General features: G+C 67.0%; 1 protein-coding gene across 1 annotated transcript; it reads right to left on the minus strand.

Annotated features, from left to right (window-relative positions):
• Window positions 1-1,578: 1,578 nt before the first annotated feature.
• Window positions 1,579-8,700, minus strand: C1QL1 (complement C1q like 1). Its single transcript, XM_074849423.1, has 2 exons — window positions 7,944-8,700; window positions 1,579-2,450 (listed from the first exon to the last, which is right to left on the minus strand). Exons 1-2 carry the CDS (start codon window positions 8,508-8,510, stop codon window positions 2,271-2,273), a joined length of 747 nt encoding a protein of 248 aa, XP_074705524.1. The 5' UTR covers window positions 8,511-8,700; the 3' UTR covers window positions 1,579-2,270.
• Window positions 8,701-16,851: the final 8,151 nt, after the last annotated feature.

Raw genomic sequence — 16,851 nt, forward strand, 5'->3', positions numbered from 1 at the left:
AACAGCACTGGCTGGAGAACAACAGCACCGGCTGGAGAACGGCACTGGCTGGAGAACAACGGCACTGGCTGGAGAACACGGCACCGGGCTCCAACGTCCCAAGGGCCTCAGGCACTGTGGGGGGGGCGGGAATGGGTCAGCTGAGGGGTGAAGCGGTGGAGGGGAGCCCACAGCTGGGCAAGGCCTCACACCCCCTCCCTGTCCTAACGCCCGTTGGTGCCCCCAGAGCTGCCGTTATAACCCGCCCACGGCCCGACACCTTCAGCCCCGTCCCCCCACAGCCCTACACCCCCCCTCAGGCCCCTGCAGCCCCTCTCACGGCCCTACACCCCCTTCAGGCCCCCATAACCCCCTCCCACAGCCCTGCCCCACCCCCTCCCCTTCGGGCCTCTATAACCCGGCCCCCCCGCCACACCCCCACCTTCGAGCCCCTAGAGCCTTCCCCCTATTTCTGCCCACCCAAGGCCCTTCCTAACGCCCCTGGACCCCCACCCCGCCTCCCCCAGCCCCTGCAGATATTCCCATCCCTCTCCACCCCTCCGAGCCCCGGGCCACCGCCCCCAAGGCCCCAGACCTGCCCCCCGCTGCCGCTCCTCCCCTCACCTCGCCCAACGCCCTCAGCGGCCGCTCCACCGCCCAACGGTCGCGCAGCCCCGTCCTCGCTCCTCATTGGCCGCTCTTCCCGCCTCGCCCTCCCATTGGCTGCTCTCGCCGCCTGCCCCGCCCACCGCGCGCAGTGCACCATGGGAGCGGTAGTCCCGCGGGCCCGCAGCTGGCCGCCATCTTTCCCTCGTGCCCCATCGCCGGCCCGGCCGTGGCCACCGGCGCGTGGCGGCCCCCTGAGGCGGGGAGAACCTGCGGCCCGAGCGCGGGCTGGCGGAGGGAGCCCAGCCACGGGCCCGGGAGGGCTGAGGGGCGCGGGGTCCCCGCCTGGTGCCAGCCACAGCAAACCTCAATGGCAGCCTTCTCCTCACAGCTCCGAGCTGACAGCCCCGGCCCTGAGGAGCCGCCGCTGCCCGGCCACTGCCTGGCCCCGGTGAATTAGTGCTGAGAAACGAGCCCCGGGCACCCGCCGGGGGACACACACCCACCCGTGTACCCTGTCCCCAGGGCCACCCAGGTGTCCCCAGCGCCTCCTGTCCTCTGACCCCACCGCAGCTGCGCAGGAGGCGGCTGGTGGCCCCGGGCACGCACTGTCACCTCGAATTGGGCCACGTCCTGTCTGCGCCGAGGCAGCGGCGACGGGTGACCATGCCGGAGGGTCCTCGTGGCTCTGCAGGGCCGGACCACGTCCCCCCCCGTTGCAGTGGGGACGCATGTACCTGAGGGGACACCCCCCCATGGGGCCACCTGGGCTCTGGGGACAGGGACATGGCGGCGGTGGCACCCCCAGTGTCCGCACTGGAGGTGGCAGAGGAGACGCCAGCGCTTGGGGACGTGAGCCCCTCCCGGCACCCCCGGCCGGGCCAGTTCAGGAAGCCAAGCGGGGTCGGCTGGGGGGGGTGGCAGGCGGACCCTGTCCCTGGGGTGGGGGACATTGGCTCTGCCCCACGCGGGGACACAGACAGCAGACGGGGAGAGGTCACAGCTCTGCTTTACCATGGGGTGGTCCCGGGGTCGGGCAGCAAGGCGTCTCCCCCCTGCCCCACCACAGCCCCCCAGCACGGGGCTGGACGGGGGGGGCACCCGTATAGACATCTGCGCGTCCTGTACATATATACACGCCGGCGGGGACCCCCTGGCCCCCGGCACTGCCCCGGGTGTGGGGAGGCAGCGAGGAGTGGGGCCCCATGGGGCCAAGCGGGGTGCACAGCCAGGGGATGGGGGTGCAGTGGGGCAGCGCAGGGGGGTCCCCCAGCCTTTTGCTGCTCCCCAGCCCCCTGCGGCCCCCCCCAGCCCTGAATTAGCAGCTGTGGGGTGAGCTAATGGGAAAGGGGGGGTTTGGGGCACCGCGGATGGCCTGGATCACTGGGGGGGGTTGCTGTGGGGCTGGAGCACGGCAGAGGGCTGCCGTGGGGCTGGACAGTAGCAAAGGGGAGGCTCTAGGGCTGGGCGGCAGTGGGGGGATGCTGTGGGGCTGGGTGGTCTTTGGGGGATACCATGGGGGGATGCCGTAGGGCTGGATGGCAGCAGGGGGATGCTGTGGGGCTGGAGGGCCGTGGGGCGATGCTGTGGGGCTGGAGGTCTATGGGGTGGTGCCGTGGGGCTGGACGGCAGCAGGGGGATGCCGTGGGGCTGGAGGGCCGTGGGGCGATGCCGTGGGTCCAGGTTCAGTCCGAGTAGATGATGAAGCCGGAGAAGGTGCTGTACTTGTTGTTGTTGCCGCCGTGGGCTTTGCCCCCGTCCAGCTTGATGAAGACCTCGTCCCCCGCGTCCAGGTGCAGGATGACGCTGTTGCTGGCGTAGTCGTAGTTCTGGTCGGCGTCCTGCGCGATGGCGCTGGCCCGCACCTGCGCAGGGGACACCCGGCTCAGGGCACGGCTCAGCCCGCGGATCCCACGGGACACCCGGGGTCCCAGCTCACCCGCAGCCAGGGAGAGCGCCCGCCCGCTCCCGGGTGGCGTGGGGTGCCCTGATCCCCACCCACGGGTGATGCGCCCCGGGTGGAGGGGGCTGCTCCGAGCACGGCCCAGAGCCTCTCCCTGACCCGGCAGGCTCCCAGCTGGGACTGTGGCGCTGGGTTTGGGTGTGGGGCCACAGGCCCAGGCTCGAGTGTGGGACCACGACTCGGAGGCAGGGCCACAGCTCTGGGTTTGCACGGGGGACCACGGCACGGACGTGGAACCACGGCTCCAGGTTCGGGTGCAGCACCACAGCTCAGACCCAGGAGCCCATCGCTGCGTTCAGGTGCACCAGGACAGCGCAGACACGGGACTCTGGCTGCGGGTTCGGATGCAGGACCGTGGCTCAGACACGGGACCACGTCTCAGACACGGGATCCTGTCTCCCGATGAGGATGCGGGACCCGGCTCAGACATGGAGCCACGGTTTCGGATTCAGACACGGGTCCACAGCTCAGACACAGGAGCCCATCTCCAGATTTGGATGTGAGACCACAGCTCTGACACAGGACCCCGACCCTGGGTTTGGATGCAGCACCACGCCTGAGACCTGGGACCCCATCTCCGGATTTGGATGTGGGCCCCCGGCTCAGACACGGGACCCTGACTTGGTGCAGATGCGGGACCATGGCTCAGAGCCGGGACCCCGACTCTGGATTCGGACGCAGGACCGTGGCTCAGATGTGGGACCCCGGCTCGGACACGGGACCCCGTCTCCAGATTGAGATGTGACACCCCGGCTCGGACACGGGACCCCATCTCCAGATTGAGATGTGGGACCCCGGCTCGGACACAGGACCCCATCTCCAGATTGAGATGTGGGACCCTGGCTCGGACACGGGACCCCATCTCCAGATTGAGATGTGACACCCCGGCTCGGACACGGGACCCCATCTCCAGATTGAGATGTGGGACCCCGGCTCGGACACGGGACCCTGTCTCCCAGCCCAGCCCCAAACCAACCTGATTCTCCTGCACATCTTCCCATGAGCTTCCTGCGGACCATGAGCGTGAGGCGAGGGCTGAGCTCAAATCCCCCCAAAACAAGCCTCGCTGTTCACCCTGATCCCAACCTGCCGGGGGGCGGGATGCTCCCCCCGAGAAATATTTCCTCGGTTCCAGAGGACAGGGCCGGGAGGTGCCGGCAGAGCTGGAGGTGCCGTAACTGCCTGGCAAAGAAGCTCCGTGGCTGGAGCCTGCTGCCACTGCAGAATTATTTGGGTAATCAAATCTACGCCGGCGCCTTGCAGGGAGATCGCGCAGCGCTGGGTGACAGCGACAAGCTGGCAGGTAAAATCCCAAGTGAAATGCAAAAGCGATGCGCTGGGGAGAAGATGCTCCTAATTACAACCGACAAGAATGGGCTCTTAATTGGCTCACGCTGGGTGGGGAGGCACCGCCGAGCGGCTGCGGGGACCCAGAGTTGACGGGGGAAGGACGGGTGTCCCCATGGATTCCTGTCCTTTGCCAGCAGGGTCCTCTCCTCATCTCCCCGAGCTGACAGGTAGCCTGCGATGGCGTGGTCAGACACTGTTAACTCTGGAACCTACCGACGGCCCAGCAGGTGGTCCCATGGGCTTGCTCTCACCCACGCAGCCCTATCCCTTGTGCCATCACCAACACTAGCACCCTGTTAATATTCACCCTGTGTCCACCCCGCCACCACGAGGGTCCCCGTCCCTGGGGGAGGACACCCGGTGAATCTCAGGCAGTCACAGTGTCCAAATCTCTGGGGGATGTTAAGGGGGGAAGAAGCAGGGGGGGAGGAGAACGAGGGAAAGCTTTTTGGCGCCGGGCTCTGTCGCCATCGTGTCCCTCCCCCTGCAGCCAGAGCCGCCCAGTGCCATCCATCTTCCCTCGTTAAGGAGCTGCCTCGTCACCACGTGCCCGCCAGCCCTTCGCGCTAACCAGGGAAGATAAATGGCAGCGCCAGGCTGGTCTGAGCCGCTCCCGGCACTGCGGTGGCAGAGGAAGTGGGGGCTGCCACCAAGTCCCCCCTCGGATGGTCTCATCCCCCTTGTCCTGCTCCGTGCCTCAGTTTCTCCGTGACACAGCCCGGCGCAGCCCCGGGGGTGGGAACCATGGGGGGAACACGGCCCCTGGCCCCGACAGCTGGCTTTGCTGCAGCCGCTGTCACTGACCCTGGTGACACTGCTAGGGGGTGTCACCAGCCCTGGGGACACTGTGGGATTGTCCCCAACATGGCCGGCTGCACCCCAGGGCCCTGGGCTGGCCGGGGGACGGGGGGCAGCGGGGCTGAGCTGCTCACGGTGACACTCGGTGCCTCGGGGACACCATGTGCCCCATGTGCCATGGCCACCATGGCCCAGGACCCCCAATGTGTGGCAGCGGGCACTCCCCAGCACCCCCAAGTGTAGTGGTGGGTGCCCCCCAGGTCCCCCAGACATAGTGCCGGGTGCCCTCCCAGCACCCCCAGGTGCAGCAGTGGGTGCCCCCGCTTCGGACCCCTCTGGGCATGGCGGTGGGTGCCCCCCAGCACCCTTGGGTGCAGTAGCAGGTGCCCCCCTGAGACCCCAGGCACAACACTCGGTGCCCCCAGGACCCACCCCCAGCAGGGGGGGGTCCCTCTTGGGCATGGTCCCCAGGCCCCCACCCACAGGGCCCCTCCCCGGGGCTGTGCCCCTCCCCAGGCCTTTGGCTACATGAGGCAGCTGAGGCCACAGTCACCCCCACCCACCACGGGGACCCCAGAACCTCCCCACTCCAACCCCGTCCGTCCGTCCGACCATCCAGCACCTGCCCCCATCCCGCTGCCCCGCTCGCCTGTCTATGGGCTAATACAAATAAGAATAATTAATGCTAATTAACCACCAGGAACAGCTCCCTCCCAGCGCTGGGGCTCCCCTGGCTCTCATTAACTCCAGCCCCGATGCAGGGTGATGGGCTGTGCCCAAAACCAGCAGCGCCCAGAGGAAAGTGGGGGGGTCAGAAGGGGACCCCCAAGTTATAATTCCCTCGGAGGATGCCGGGATTGACCCTTATCTACCAGGAAACACCCCCGGCACCCCCGGACCCCCCCAGCTTTGCCAGGGATGGGGCATTTTTGGCAACAAAACCCTAATTAACCCAATTTTTTAATTATTTGGGGTGGTTTTGGGGTACCTTTTTTAAACTCTCCCGCTGGAGCCAGCCCGCCGAAACGCTCCCCTGCCTCCCGAGCTGCTTCTTTATAAATATTGGAGCGGCGATACCTCGTTAGTAATTAACAACCAGTTAATTAAGCTGCATCGCGCGCCCGACCGAGCGCGGTTCCTCTTGTCGAGGGGCTCCGTAGCTTCTGGAAATTCATCCAGGAGCGTCTGGGTGCATCGATCCCCCACCGAGCTGGGGGGGTCAGAGCTCAGTGGGGGGCGGGAGAAGGCAGGAAGGTTTGGGGGGGGGATCCCCAAAAATACTTTTGGGGAGGAAAAAGGGGGTGAGGTGTTTTTTGGGGGATGCTCAGTCTGGAGTTACACGGATGCTGCTTGGGAGAAAGAGCCAGCGGTGCCAAGCGTCGCTGGGACCCCCCAAAATTTGGGACTGGAGTGGGGGGAGACAAAAAAAAAACCAATAAAAGAAAATTGAAACTGTTTGGATGGAGAAAAAATGCTGAGCGGCTTCTGCCTCCACTGCGCTCCCGGCTCAGGGGCTTTAAGAGCCGAGGGGTGAAGCGCTGTGGCCATGACAGGGCTCCCACTTCCCCTTCCCCCCCACCCCCAGCTATTTTTGGGGGTTGATAACTCAGTTTTGGGTTAATTTGGTGTCGTACGTCCTCGGGATGGGGATGCACCACAGGGCTGGATGCTGGGAGAAGATGGGAAGCGGGAGCGGGGTGGGATGAATCCCGGTGAGGATGCTGGCTGTGGTGACACCCAAGGGAACTGAGCTCAGGTGACATTTTGGGGGTCACAACCACGTCTTGGGCCTCAGGTCATGGCTGGGGGGGGACACGGCGTGAGAAAGGGGCAGCGCTTTGGACATCACCCGAAAACAGCGGGGATGGAGGGGCTGCGTCTCAGGATTGGGAGGATTTTCAGATGGACGGGGTCTGGGGGGGATGCCGGAGTGGGGTGGGGGACAGGGGCGGAGCCAGCCTCGGGGTGTCCCCCCATGGTGTCCCCACGCAGCCCGGACGGGGATGCGGACATCTCTCCTCATGCAGCAGCAGCCGGGCTGGCTCTGGGCTGGGGGGGCAGCACCCCAAAAGCGGGGCAGATGCTGCCCCCCTCCAGGGACTGTTCCCTGTGGAGGAGCCCTGTCCCCCCTGGGGAGTCCCAGTGGGGACGATGGCACGGCCGGGGAGGGCAGGACACCCTGGGGACACTGTGGGGACACCCCAAGGCACCCCAGAGGCATGGCAGGGCACGTCTCTGGGGCCAAGGAAAGGACTAAGGGGACCCTGGGGGACACGTCAGGGCAGCCTGGCTGTGGTGGCAGCGTGTGTCCCCAGCGCTGGGAGAGGGACGGGGCACCCGGGGGAGCATCTCTAGGGATGGGAGAAGGATGGGGCACCCCGGGGGTGCACCCGGAGCCCATCACTGCTACTGGGGGAAGGATGGGGCACCCCGGGGGTGCATCTTTGGGGCTGGGAGCAGGATGGGGCACCCCAGGAACGCACTCAGGGCCCATTATCGCTACTGGGAGAAAGATGGAGCCTCTTGGGGGCAAATCTCCAGGGCTGGGAGAAAGATGGGGCATGCCGAGGATGCATCTCTGGAGCTGGGAGCAGGACAGGGCACCCTGGGGATGCACCCGGAGCCCATCATGTCCCAGGGAGAAGGGCAGGGCACCCCGGGGGTGCACCTCCGTGGCCAGGAGAAGGATGTGGCACGCTGGGGATGCACCCAGAGCTCATCATTGCCACCAGGAGAGGGACAGAGCACCCTGGGGTACATCCTTGGGGCTGGGAAAAGGATGGGACACCCCAGGGGTGCACCCAGAGCCCATCCTTGCCACTGGGAGAAGGATGGAGCACCCCAGGGGTGCATCTCTGTGGCCAGGAGAAGGACAGGGCACCCCGGGGGTGCATCTCTGCAGCTGGAAGAAGGACGTGGCACCCCAGGGATGCACCCAGAGCCCATCACTGCCACTGGGAGAAGGATGTGGCACCCTGGGAGTGCATCCCTGGGGCTGGGAAAAGGACGGGGCACCCTGGGGGAAGCACCCAGAGCTCGTCATCAGCAGCAGGAGAAGGATGTGGCATACTGAGGGTTCACCTCTGGGGCCAGGAGAAGGATGGAGCACCCTGGGGGTGCATCCCTGGGGCTGGGAAAAGGATGGGGCACCCTGAGGAAGCACCCAGCGCCCTTCTCCGGTGCTGGGGGGGGCAGCGACAGCTCCCGTCCCCGCAGGGGGCTGGTAGCCGGGGTGGCCAGCCCTTACCTGGCCGTTCTTGCAGAGGTCGGCCCACATGCTGGTGCCGTCGCCGCCACGCATGAGGACGTGGTAGGTGAAGAAGTAGGTGCCGGGGATGGCGCAGGTGAACTTGCCGGAGGCGGCGTCGTAGCTGTTGCCCAGGTTGGTGACCACGTCGTCGAACTTGAGGACCTCGTAGCCCTCGTGGGGGTTCTTGAGGCCGGCGTAGAAGGCGACGCGCGGCACCGTGCTGTAGGTCGCCGCGCTCACGGCACCCGTAGCCCCCGGTCCCGGTAATCCCGGGGGTCCCGGTCGTCCCACTTCACCCCGTGCCCCCGCCGGTCCCGGTGGTCCCGGTTCTCCCGGCGGTCCCGGCGGCCCCGGTTTCCCCGGTCGCCCCGGCTTGCCTTGGGGACCCTGCACCAGGGTGGAAGGCGGCGGGAGGGGGCCGCGTTCGGCCGGTTGCGGAGCGGGGGCGGCGGCGGGGCCGTAGGGCTCGCAGACCATCCGGCAGGTCCCCAGCATCTCGTAGCGGCCGTCGGTACCGGCGGAGCTCACCAGCACCGGGATGAGCACCACCAGCACCAGCACCATCACCACCCCCGCCGCGGCCGCCAGTAAAGTTTTTCGGCCCAGGCTGAGCCGCCGCCCGGCCGGGGCGCGTTGTCGGCCGGGGGCGGGAATGGTGGCGGTGGGGGGGAGCAGGGCGGCGGCGGCGGCGGGGGGGGGCTCGGGGGTGGCGGCGGCGGTGGCCGCTCCGCTGCGCTCCGCTGGCTCCGGTGCGCCCCGCGCCCGCCCAGGCCACGCCCACCCCGCCCGGGCCACGCCCACCGCCACGCCCACTCCCGCCCGGCCACGGCCACGCCCCGCGCGGGGACACGCCCCCTCTGCCGCGCCCCCGCCTCTGCCACGCCCCCCCCCGCCACTCGCGCCCGCACCCACCCGTGACCCGGCTTCTCCGTGGGACCCCGGTCCCCCCGCCCCCGGCTGCCCCCCTGGACCCCCCCCCCCCGCCGCTGGGGACCCCTCCGTGACCCCGTCCCACTCCCCGACCCGCGTGGACCGTCCCCGCGCGGTCACCCCGAGCCACGCCCTGTCCCCACGGGCCCAGGCGATGCCACCCCCGGCCCCGAGCACCCGCCGGCCCCGCACCCACGGGGTCCGGAGCTCCGTCACCTCCGGGCCCGGGAGCCGGTGGCCACGTCCCTGGAGCTGGGGACACCCTTGGGACCCGTCACCTGTGTCCCCACGGGGGCAAACCCACGGGGGATGGTCCCCAGAGCACACCCAGGGCCCTTCCCTCCCGCCGGCCTCAGTTTCCCCACCCGGAGGGGCCGGGCTCTGAGGGCACCCACGCTTTGGGACAGCCCAGGTGACACTCGTGTGGCCAAGCACCCACCCCCCGGGAGCACCCATCGGGGTCAACCGTGGGGTCATGGGACAGGATGTCACCGCCAGTGGCAAAGGCCATGGTGACAACGGGGCACCCACGGGTGCCACTGCGGGGACGGCCGGGCCACGCTAAGGGGTGACGGCCACGCAAAAGAGCCGTCCCCGGGGGCTGAGCACCGGCGGGCTCGTGACACGGGGACACACGGCTGCGCCTGCTCCGTCGCCTGCCATCTCCATCAGCCTCGGCAGGGACAGCAGGACGCGATGGCAAGTGACAGCCGCCGCCAGCGCCGGGGGTGAGCGAAGGACACAGGGATGGGAGGGGGACACGTGGGGGGGACAGGGTGGGACACACACACACACACACACACACACACACACACACACACAGAGGCAGCCCGGGGTTTGGTGGCCCCAGGTGACAACACCGAGGTGGCATCAACCCTGGTGACACTTATGGGGTCCATGAGGTCATCGCGTCCCCTTCCAATGCCACACCCACACAGTGTCCCCAAACTCCAGGGGACACACAGGGGACAGACCCCAGCCCCCCAACCCAAAAGAGGGGGGGGGACCAAGGGGACACTTGGCAGCCCATCGATCGCCCCTGCGTCCCCCCCCAGCTCCCGCAGAGGCTTTAATTTAATCAGCGTGCAAAAATCAATTAGCCAGCTTTAAGGAGGCAATTATTCCTGGGGGCTTAACGAGGCTTGGGGGGGGCAGAGTATTTTGGGGTGGGAGTGCTGTCAGCCCCATGTCCCCCCCAAGCTGTCACTGTCATGTCATTGGCTCCTTCCTGGTTCTTTTCTCCATCGTGTGCGTCCCCCCCCAACTCCTCGTTATCTTTCTTTTTTAACGAGAGCCTAAAAATACGCCTCGCCGAGGTCACTGCTGCGTGAGTCACCCGCCAGCGCTGTGCTGCGGTGGCCTGGGTGGGCAGGGGGCTCTGCGTGGGGACGGGGTGGCCGTGGTGGGGACACAGGGGGGACACAGGCATGCCCAGGTTGCATCAGGGCACTCGTCTCACTGGGAGGGTGAGGGGACATCCCCGGTGCTGGCCACTGTGTCCTCATGTGGTGGGGCCACAGCCCCAGACCACCTCATTGCCACAGGTCATTGTGTCCCCATGGCGCAGCCACCACCCCAGAACATCTCACCACCATGGACCACCATGTCCCCATGGCATGGCCACCACCCTGGAACATCTCACCACCATGGGCCACCATGTCCCTATGGCACAGCCACCACCCCAGAACATCTCACCACCATGAACCACCATGTCCCTATGGCATGGCCACCACCCCAGAACATCTCACCACCATGGGCCACCATGTTCCCATGGCATGGCCACCATCCCGGATCATCTCACCACCATGGGCCACCATGTCCCCATGACACAGCCACCACTCCAGGCCACCTCACCAGCCTGGGTCACCTTCTCTGCATCACATGGCCACCACACCAGGCCACCTGCCCCCCCCAAGCCATCATGTCCCAGTCCCAGGCCACCTCACTACCACAGTCCACTGTGTCCCCATGGCATGGCCACCACCCCAGGCCACCATGTCCCCAGGCCGTGTCCCTACAGCCTGGCTGCAGAGCCGGGACGGCTTCACCACCACCCTGGGGCATCAGCACCCTACGGGTGGGGACAACATCCCACGTGACCCTGGCTGGAGGCCCCGAGGTGGTCCCTGTCCCTGTCCCCAACCCCGGCACAGGGAAGGGGTGCAGCGCAGCCCCCCAAGCCGGCTCCATCCACCTGGGGATGGACAACTGATGGCAAATCTCCAGAGGGCCACGTTTGGGAGCGCGGGAGGGGGAGAAGGGACAAAGCGGGAGGTGACAGCAGCGGCGGCAGTGGCTGCGGTGGCAGCGGGGGCTGCAGTGGTTGCGGCGGCAGCTCCGCTCGACGCCAGCCGCTGCCGTTCCTCTGCAAAGGTTGAGCAAACAGCAGCTCCCGCAGAATCGATGCGCGGCCGAGCCCCCGGCTGTTTGCTCTGGCAGCGTGACGCGGGGAGGTGGGTGGGCGACGCCGAGGGGACGCCAGGGCCGGGGGGGCCCCGATCGATGCTCCGGGGCACGGGTTCAGCCTGGGGGTGGATGTTCCGCCCCCCCACCGCCCACTGCTCGCTGGGGAGCTCATTAAGGAGGATTTGGGGAAGGGTGAGGGCAGCCGGGCCAGGCCGGGGGCTTTCGTAGGGGTCAGCGCTGCTCCGTGCCTCAGTTTCCCCTCCCGACGCTGTGGCAGGGCGGGAGCTGCTGCTGCAGCTGCGCCGCAGATGCTGCCCGTAGGACCACGCGTCACTGGGCGGGACATGGTGGCTTGGGGACACTGTGCCCGGGTGGCACCCTGGCACCCGCCGCCCAGCCCCTGCTGAGCAGCAGTAATTAGGACTCAGAGCCGGAAATAACTAATGACCCCGACATCGGCCCACACGGATGAGGCTGGGATGGGAGCTGGTGTTTGCAAGCTGTCCCTGATGATTTTGGGTGCTGTCCTGCAAAATCATGCTGTGTCCTCAGGGTGGGGCCCAGGAGGGGCTGTGGGAGGGGGACACCCAGCTGTGAGCAGTGAGGGCAGGGCTGGGCTCTCGGCCCCTGGCTGGGGTGGGCAGGACCCCCTGGGGCAATGGCAGCCTGGGCTGCACAGGCTGGGGCAGAGCTGGGAAGGCGGCCAAGTCTGCTGAGCTCCCACCTGGGGCTTCCCCTGCTGATTCCCACTGCCTTGGTGGCATCCATCCATCCATCCATCCATCCATCCATCCATCCATCCATCCACCCAACCATCTGTCCATCCATCCACCCATCTGTCCATCCACCCATCTGTCCATCCATCCATCCATCCATCCATCCATCCACCCACCCATCTGTCCATCCATCCATCCATCCATCCATCCATCCATCTGTCCATCATCCATCCATCCATCCATCCACCCACCCATCTGTCCATCCATCCACTCATCTGTCCATCCATCCATCCATCCATCTGTCCATCATCCATCCATCCACCCACCCACCCACTCACCCATCTGTCCATCATCCATCCATCCATCCATCCATCCATCCATCCACCCACCCATCCATCATCCATCCCTCCATCCATCCCTCCATCCATCCATCCATCCATCCCTCCATCCATCCATCCATCCATCTGTCCATCATCCATCCCTCCATCCATCCATCCATTCCTGCATCCAGCAGCCCCCCCCAGGAGGATCCAGCTGGCACCTCCTGTGCAGGCTGTGCCCTGCTCTCAAGGGAGGACACCACCACCCCCAGCCACACAGCCTCCAGCCCTGCGTCCCCTCCGTCCCTGAGACAGGACACCACCGCTGCCTCGCCCGGAGGCAGATTACTAAAAGGAGGAATTCCCGAGGAGTTTTCCAGGCTGTGGGTGCCCCGGGAGAGGGGGCGCCAGCATGGGTCAGCGCGGGAGCAAGAGAAGGCCCCATGGACCCATCCCAAGGTGGAATGATCCCGGCAGGAGTCAACACCCACCTCCTGGTGCCAGGCTGGGGAGAAAATGGGTCAAACCCCCCAGGGCTGGAGGTGCCTCTGGCCAGGGCTGGGCTGGGAGGTGTCCGGTGCCCCACTTGCTGTGATGAGTGTGTCAGGGCTCAGCGGAGCGGCAGGGAGGTGCCACTCAACACCCAGCCCAGGAGATGAGGGACACCTGGGGACAGGGCTGCAGGACAGAGGCGAGGGCAAGGCGGGTCCCAGCACGCGCCAGGACGTGGGCAGACGGTGCTCCTGGTTGGCTGCCTGCCCGCTGGCTGGTTGGCTGGCTGGCTCTTTGGGTGGCTGGCTGGTGGCCAGATGGCTAGCTGGCTGGTTGGACACATGGATAGCTCGTTGGCCAGTTGCCTGCCTGGCTAGCCACACAGCTAGATGGCTGGTTGGCTGGCTGGCAGGTAGATGACTGGTCAGCTGCTTGGCTGGCTGGTTGGCTAACTGGCTGGTTGGCTTGAAGGCCATCTAGATGGCTGGTTGGCTAGCTAGCTGGTCAGTTGGCAGGGGGCTAGCTGGTTGGCCAACCAGCTGGTTGGCTGGTTGGTAGATGGCTAGGTGGTGAGTTGGCTGGCTGGCTGGCTGGTTGGTTGGCTAGCTGGCCAGTTGTCTGGTTGATTGCCTGGCTGGCTGGTTGGCTAGCTTGTTGATTGGCTGGCCAGTTGACCCAGGGGGCTTGCTGGCTGGCCAGCAGCGGGCTGATTGGCTAACTGGCCAGCTGGGTTATCCCTGGCCTCGGGGACAGGGACGTGCCAGCACCCCCCAGCCCAACGCCAGACACCGTCCCTTGCCCAGTGAGGGGAGCCCAGCTGCAGGTGGGGGGACAAGGTGGGGGCAGCACATCCCCCTGTGTCCCTGTCCCCGTCACGCTGCCTCTCATTACGGACACAGCGGGGCCGCCACCCTCCCGCCATGCAGCAATTAAGGGCTGCCAACACGGCTACTTAATTAGAGCCAGGCTGATGGGGTGGGCTGGTGGGTGATGGGAAGCGGCTGCTCGCCTAGCAGCCAGGTCCGGCCGCAGGACCACTGGGCGGAGGGGACGGGCTCGGGGACGTGTCCCCCCATGGGGACGTGGGGTGGGGATTAGCGGGGACTTGGGCTGCTGGGACCTGCTGGGCTGTCCCCAGGGTGCCCCACGGCTGGCGGGGACAGCGTGTGACACAGCTGGGGGATGCGCAGTGACGCTGGGTGACAGCCCACGGGATGCGTGGGGGGTGGCACTGGGGTGTACCCTGTGCAGTGACAGTGTGTGACACCCCAGGCTATGCAGTGACAGTAACACCGGGTGACACCCTGTGGGCCACACGGAGACAGCGACACTAGGTGATACGCTGCGGGACAGCAGTGACAGTGACACTGCGTGACACCCCGTGGGCCGTGCAGTGACACAGCATTGTGTGACATCCCGTGCACCAGGCGCTGACAGTGACTCTGTGTGACAACCCACGGGAGCTGCAGTGACACTGCATGGCAGCTGGCGGCCCCGCGGTGACAGTGACACCCTGTGCACTGTGCGGTGACAGTGACACCGTGTGACACCCCAGGGAGCAACAGTGACACTGTGCAATACCTCAGGGCTGCGCAGCGGCACCGGGTGACACGAGTGGGACTGTGCAGCCATGGTGCCACTGTGTGACACCCCGGGGGCTGTGCAGTGACATTGACACTGTGCCACACCCCAGGGACCGCGCAGGGACAGGGACACCTGTGACACCAGTGACACCACACTCAGGCTGTCCCTGCTGGGGGTCCCTCCCTCGCGGGTATTGGGGCCCTCACCCAGCCCATGCTTGGGGACAGTCCCCACTGGGGACATCACCCTGTGCCTGGGGGGGGACCTGCCAGCTACAGGACACCTGCACCCCCCCACCTGCCCAGTGGGTGCCCCGTGATGGGCACTGGGGAGGGGGTGCAGTGGGAAAGGGGTGCTCTGGGGAGGGGGTGCACTGAGGAGGGGGTGCTCCGGGGAGGGGGTGCACAGGAGAAGGGGTACACTGGGGAGGGGGTGCACCAGGGAAGGGGCACTTCAGGAATGGGGTGCACAGGAAAAGGGGTGCACTGGAGAAGGGGCTGCTCTGGGGTGGGGGGTGCTCCGGGGAGGGGGTGCACCGGGACAGGGGGCTCCAGGAACAGGGTGCACAGGAGAAGGGGTGCACTGGGGAGGGGGTGCACCAGGAGGGAGGGCTCTGTGGAAGGGGTGCTCCAGGGAGGGGGTGCAGCGGGGAGGAGCAGCCGTCTGTCACGAGCCCCCAGCAGCCGCAGCGGAATTGATCCGGCCGCCAATTTGCAGCAGTTAAATATTTGGGCTGCGCACGGCCGGGCCGGCTCCTGCTCAAACAGCCCCCGGTGAGAGGAGACGGATGGGCCACGGCGAGCGGCTGCTCCAGACGCGGCCCGATCGATGGCGGGAGGCGCAGCGAGCAGGGGCGGCCTCAGCTCGCGGGGCTGGGGGGACGTGGCGGTGCTGGGGGATGCGGCGCAGAGCTCTCGGGCCTCCGCCGGCACCCGCGGGCCACTTGGAGCCCGTGTGGAGGCAGCATCCGTGTCACGAGCGCAGGGGTCTCAGCCAGGGTGTCCCTGCTGGGGCCGGACACGTGCTGCCCTTCAGGCCCCCTCCACGGCCATCGATTGAGCTGTCGAGGCCACCCAGCAGCCCGCGGAGCGGAGCCATCTGGCACTGGCGGGGCACGGCTGCGGGCTGAGCCAGGTGGCCACCGCCATGGACACAGGGGGTCCTGCCAGCATGTCCCCAAGGGGGGTTGGCTGGGGGGTGGCCAGGAGCGGGACCCAGGCAGGTCTGCAGGTGCCGTGGCCCGGTACCAGGCGGCACCCACGGGAGGCACTCGGTGGCCAAGCACCAGGCTGAGGAGCCCTTCCCGGGTGGGTGCCAACACCCAGGCGCGCAGCCCACCCACGGGGCTCACCCCCAGCTCAGCCCAGGGCACCAGGCACCCCCAAACCAGGCACCCCAAGGCCACACCGGCCCCGTGGCCAGCGCTGTGGGGAGCCCTGCGCCTCGTCGTCCCCCTGAAACCGCTCGCTCCCTCGGCCCAGCTAAACTCGTTAGCGGCCGGCAAACGTCAGCAGGGCAGGAGCGAAGCGCCAAATGCGATTACGGTGCCCGTCTCGCTTTCTCCTTCCCCCCCCGGCCTCATCGCAGCCCCATTTATCGCGGCGGCGAGCCGGGAGGGAGGAAGGCAATCAGTGCTTATCTTGGGCTGAGGCTGTCCTGCTCCAGCCCTGATTTATGGCTGGCTGCGAGGGGCTCCCGGCACCACCACCGCAATTAAGGGAGCATTAAAAAGCAGGGGAGGGAACTGGCAGAGGGTTATCGCTTGTGTACGGCTCCTCCCAGCACTGCCTGGAAAGTTGGGGTACCCAGGGTGGGCGCCCCAGCTCGGGGATGTTCTCCTGGGGCTTCACAGGGGCCACAGGGTCCCCCCGGGCGAGTGAGACACTGGACCCTCGAGCGCAGGGCTGGGCTCAGAGGGCGGAAGGGGTGGGAAGGGTGCCCGGGGAGGGGGGCTGGGACACCCTGGGAAAGGTCCCTGCACCCACAGCCTGGAGCTGGGGCCAGCAAAGACGCTGCCTCGCGCTGCGGCATCCCTGCCTTCTGGGCCAGCAGCCCAAGCACCCCAGAGGGCCCCGGGGACCACCCACCTTTGTCAAAACGCCAGGACAGGGGGGTGGCAGCAGGACAAGGGGGCGGCAGCAGGACAAGGCTGCCCCGGGGGGAAAGTGCTGACCACAGAAAACCACAGCTAGTCCAAGGATCACATCCTGGGAAGCCAGACCCGCACCGTGGGGTGCCCAGAGCCGGCAGGAAGCCACGGCCCCCCCCAAGGAAGCTCACGGCAGGAGCCGACGCTCCGAGAAGCTCCCTGGGAGCGGCTGAGGGATGTGTACTGGGGAAAAAGCACGAGCGCGCTCGGCAGCTCTGCTTGCGTGCGGTGAACTTTACAGAGCGCAGCCGTGCCCCGGCATAGAAACGACCTGGGAGTGGGGCAGGAAAGAGCAGCGCTCGCAGCCC

This window comes from Strix aluco, chromosome 24 (genome assembly GCF_031877795.1).
Source record: "Strix aluco isolate bStrAlu1 chromosome 24, bStrAlu1.hap1, whole genome shotgun sequence".
NCBI lineage: Eukaryota > Metazoa > Chordata > Aves > Strigiformes > Strigidae > Strix > Strix aluco.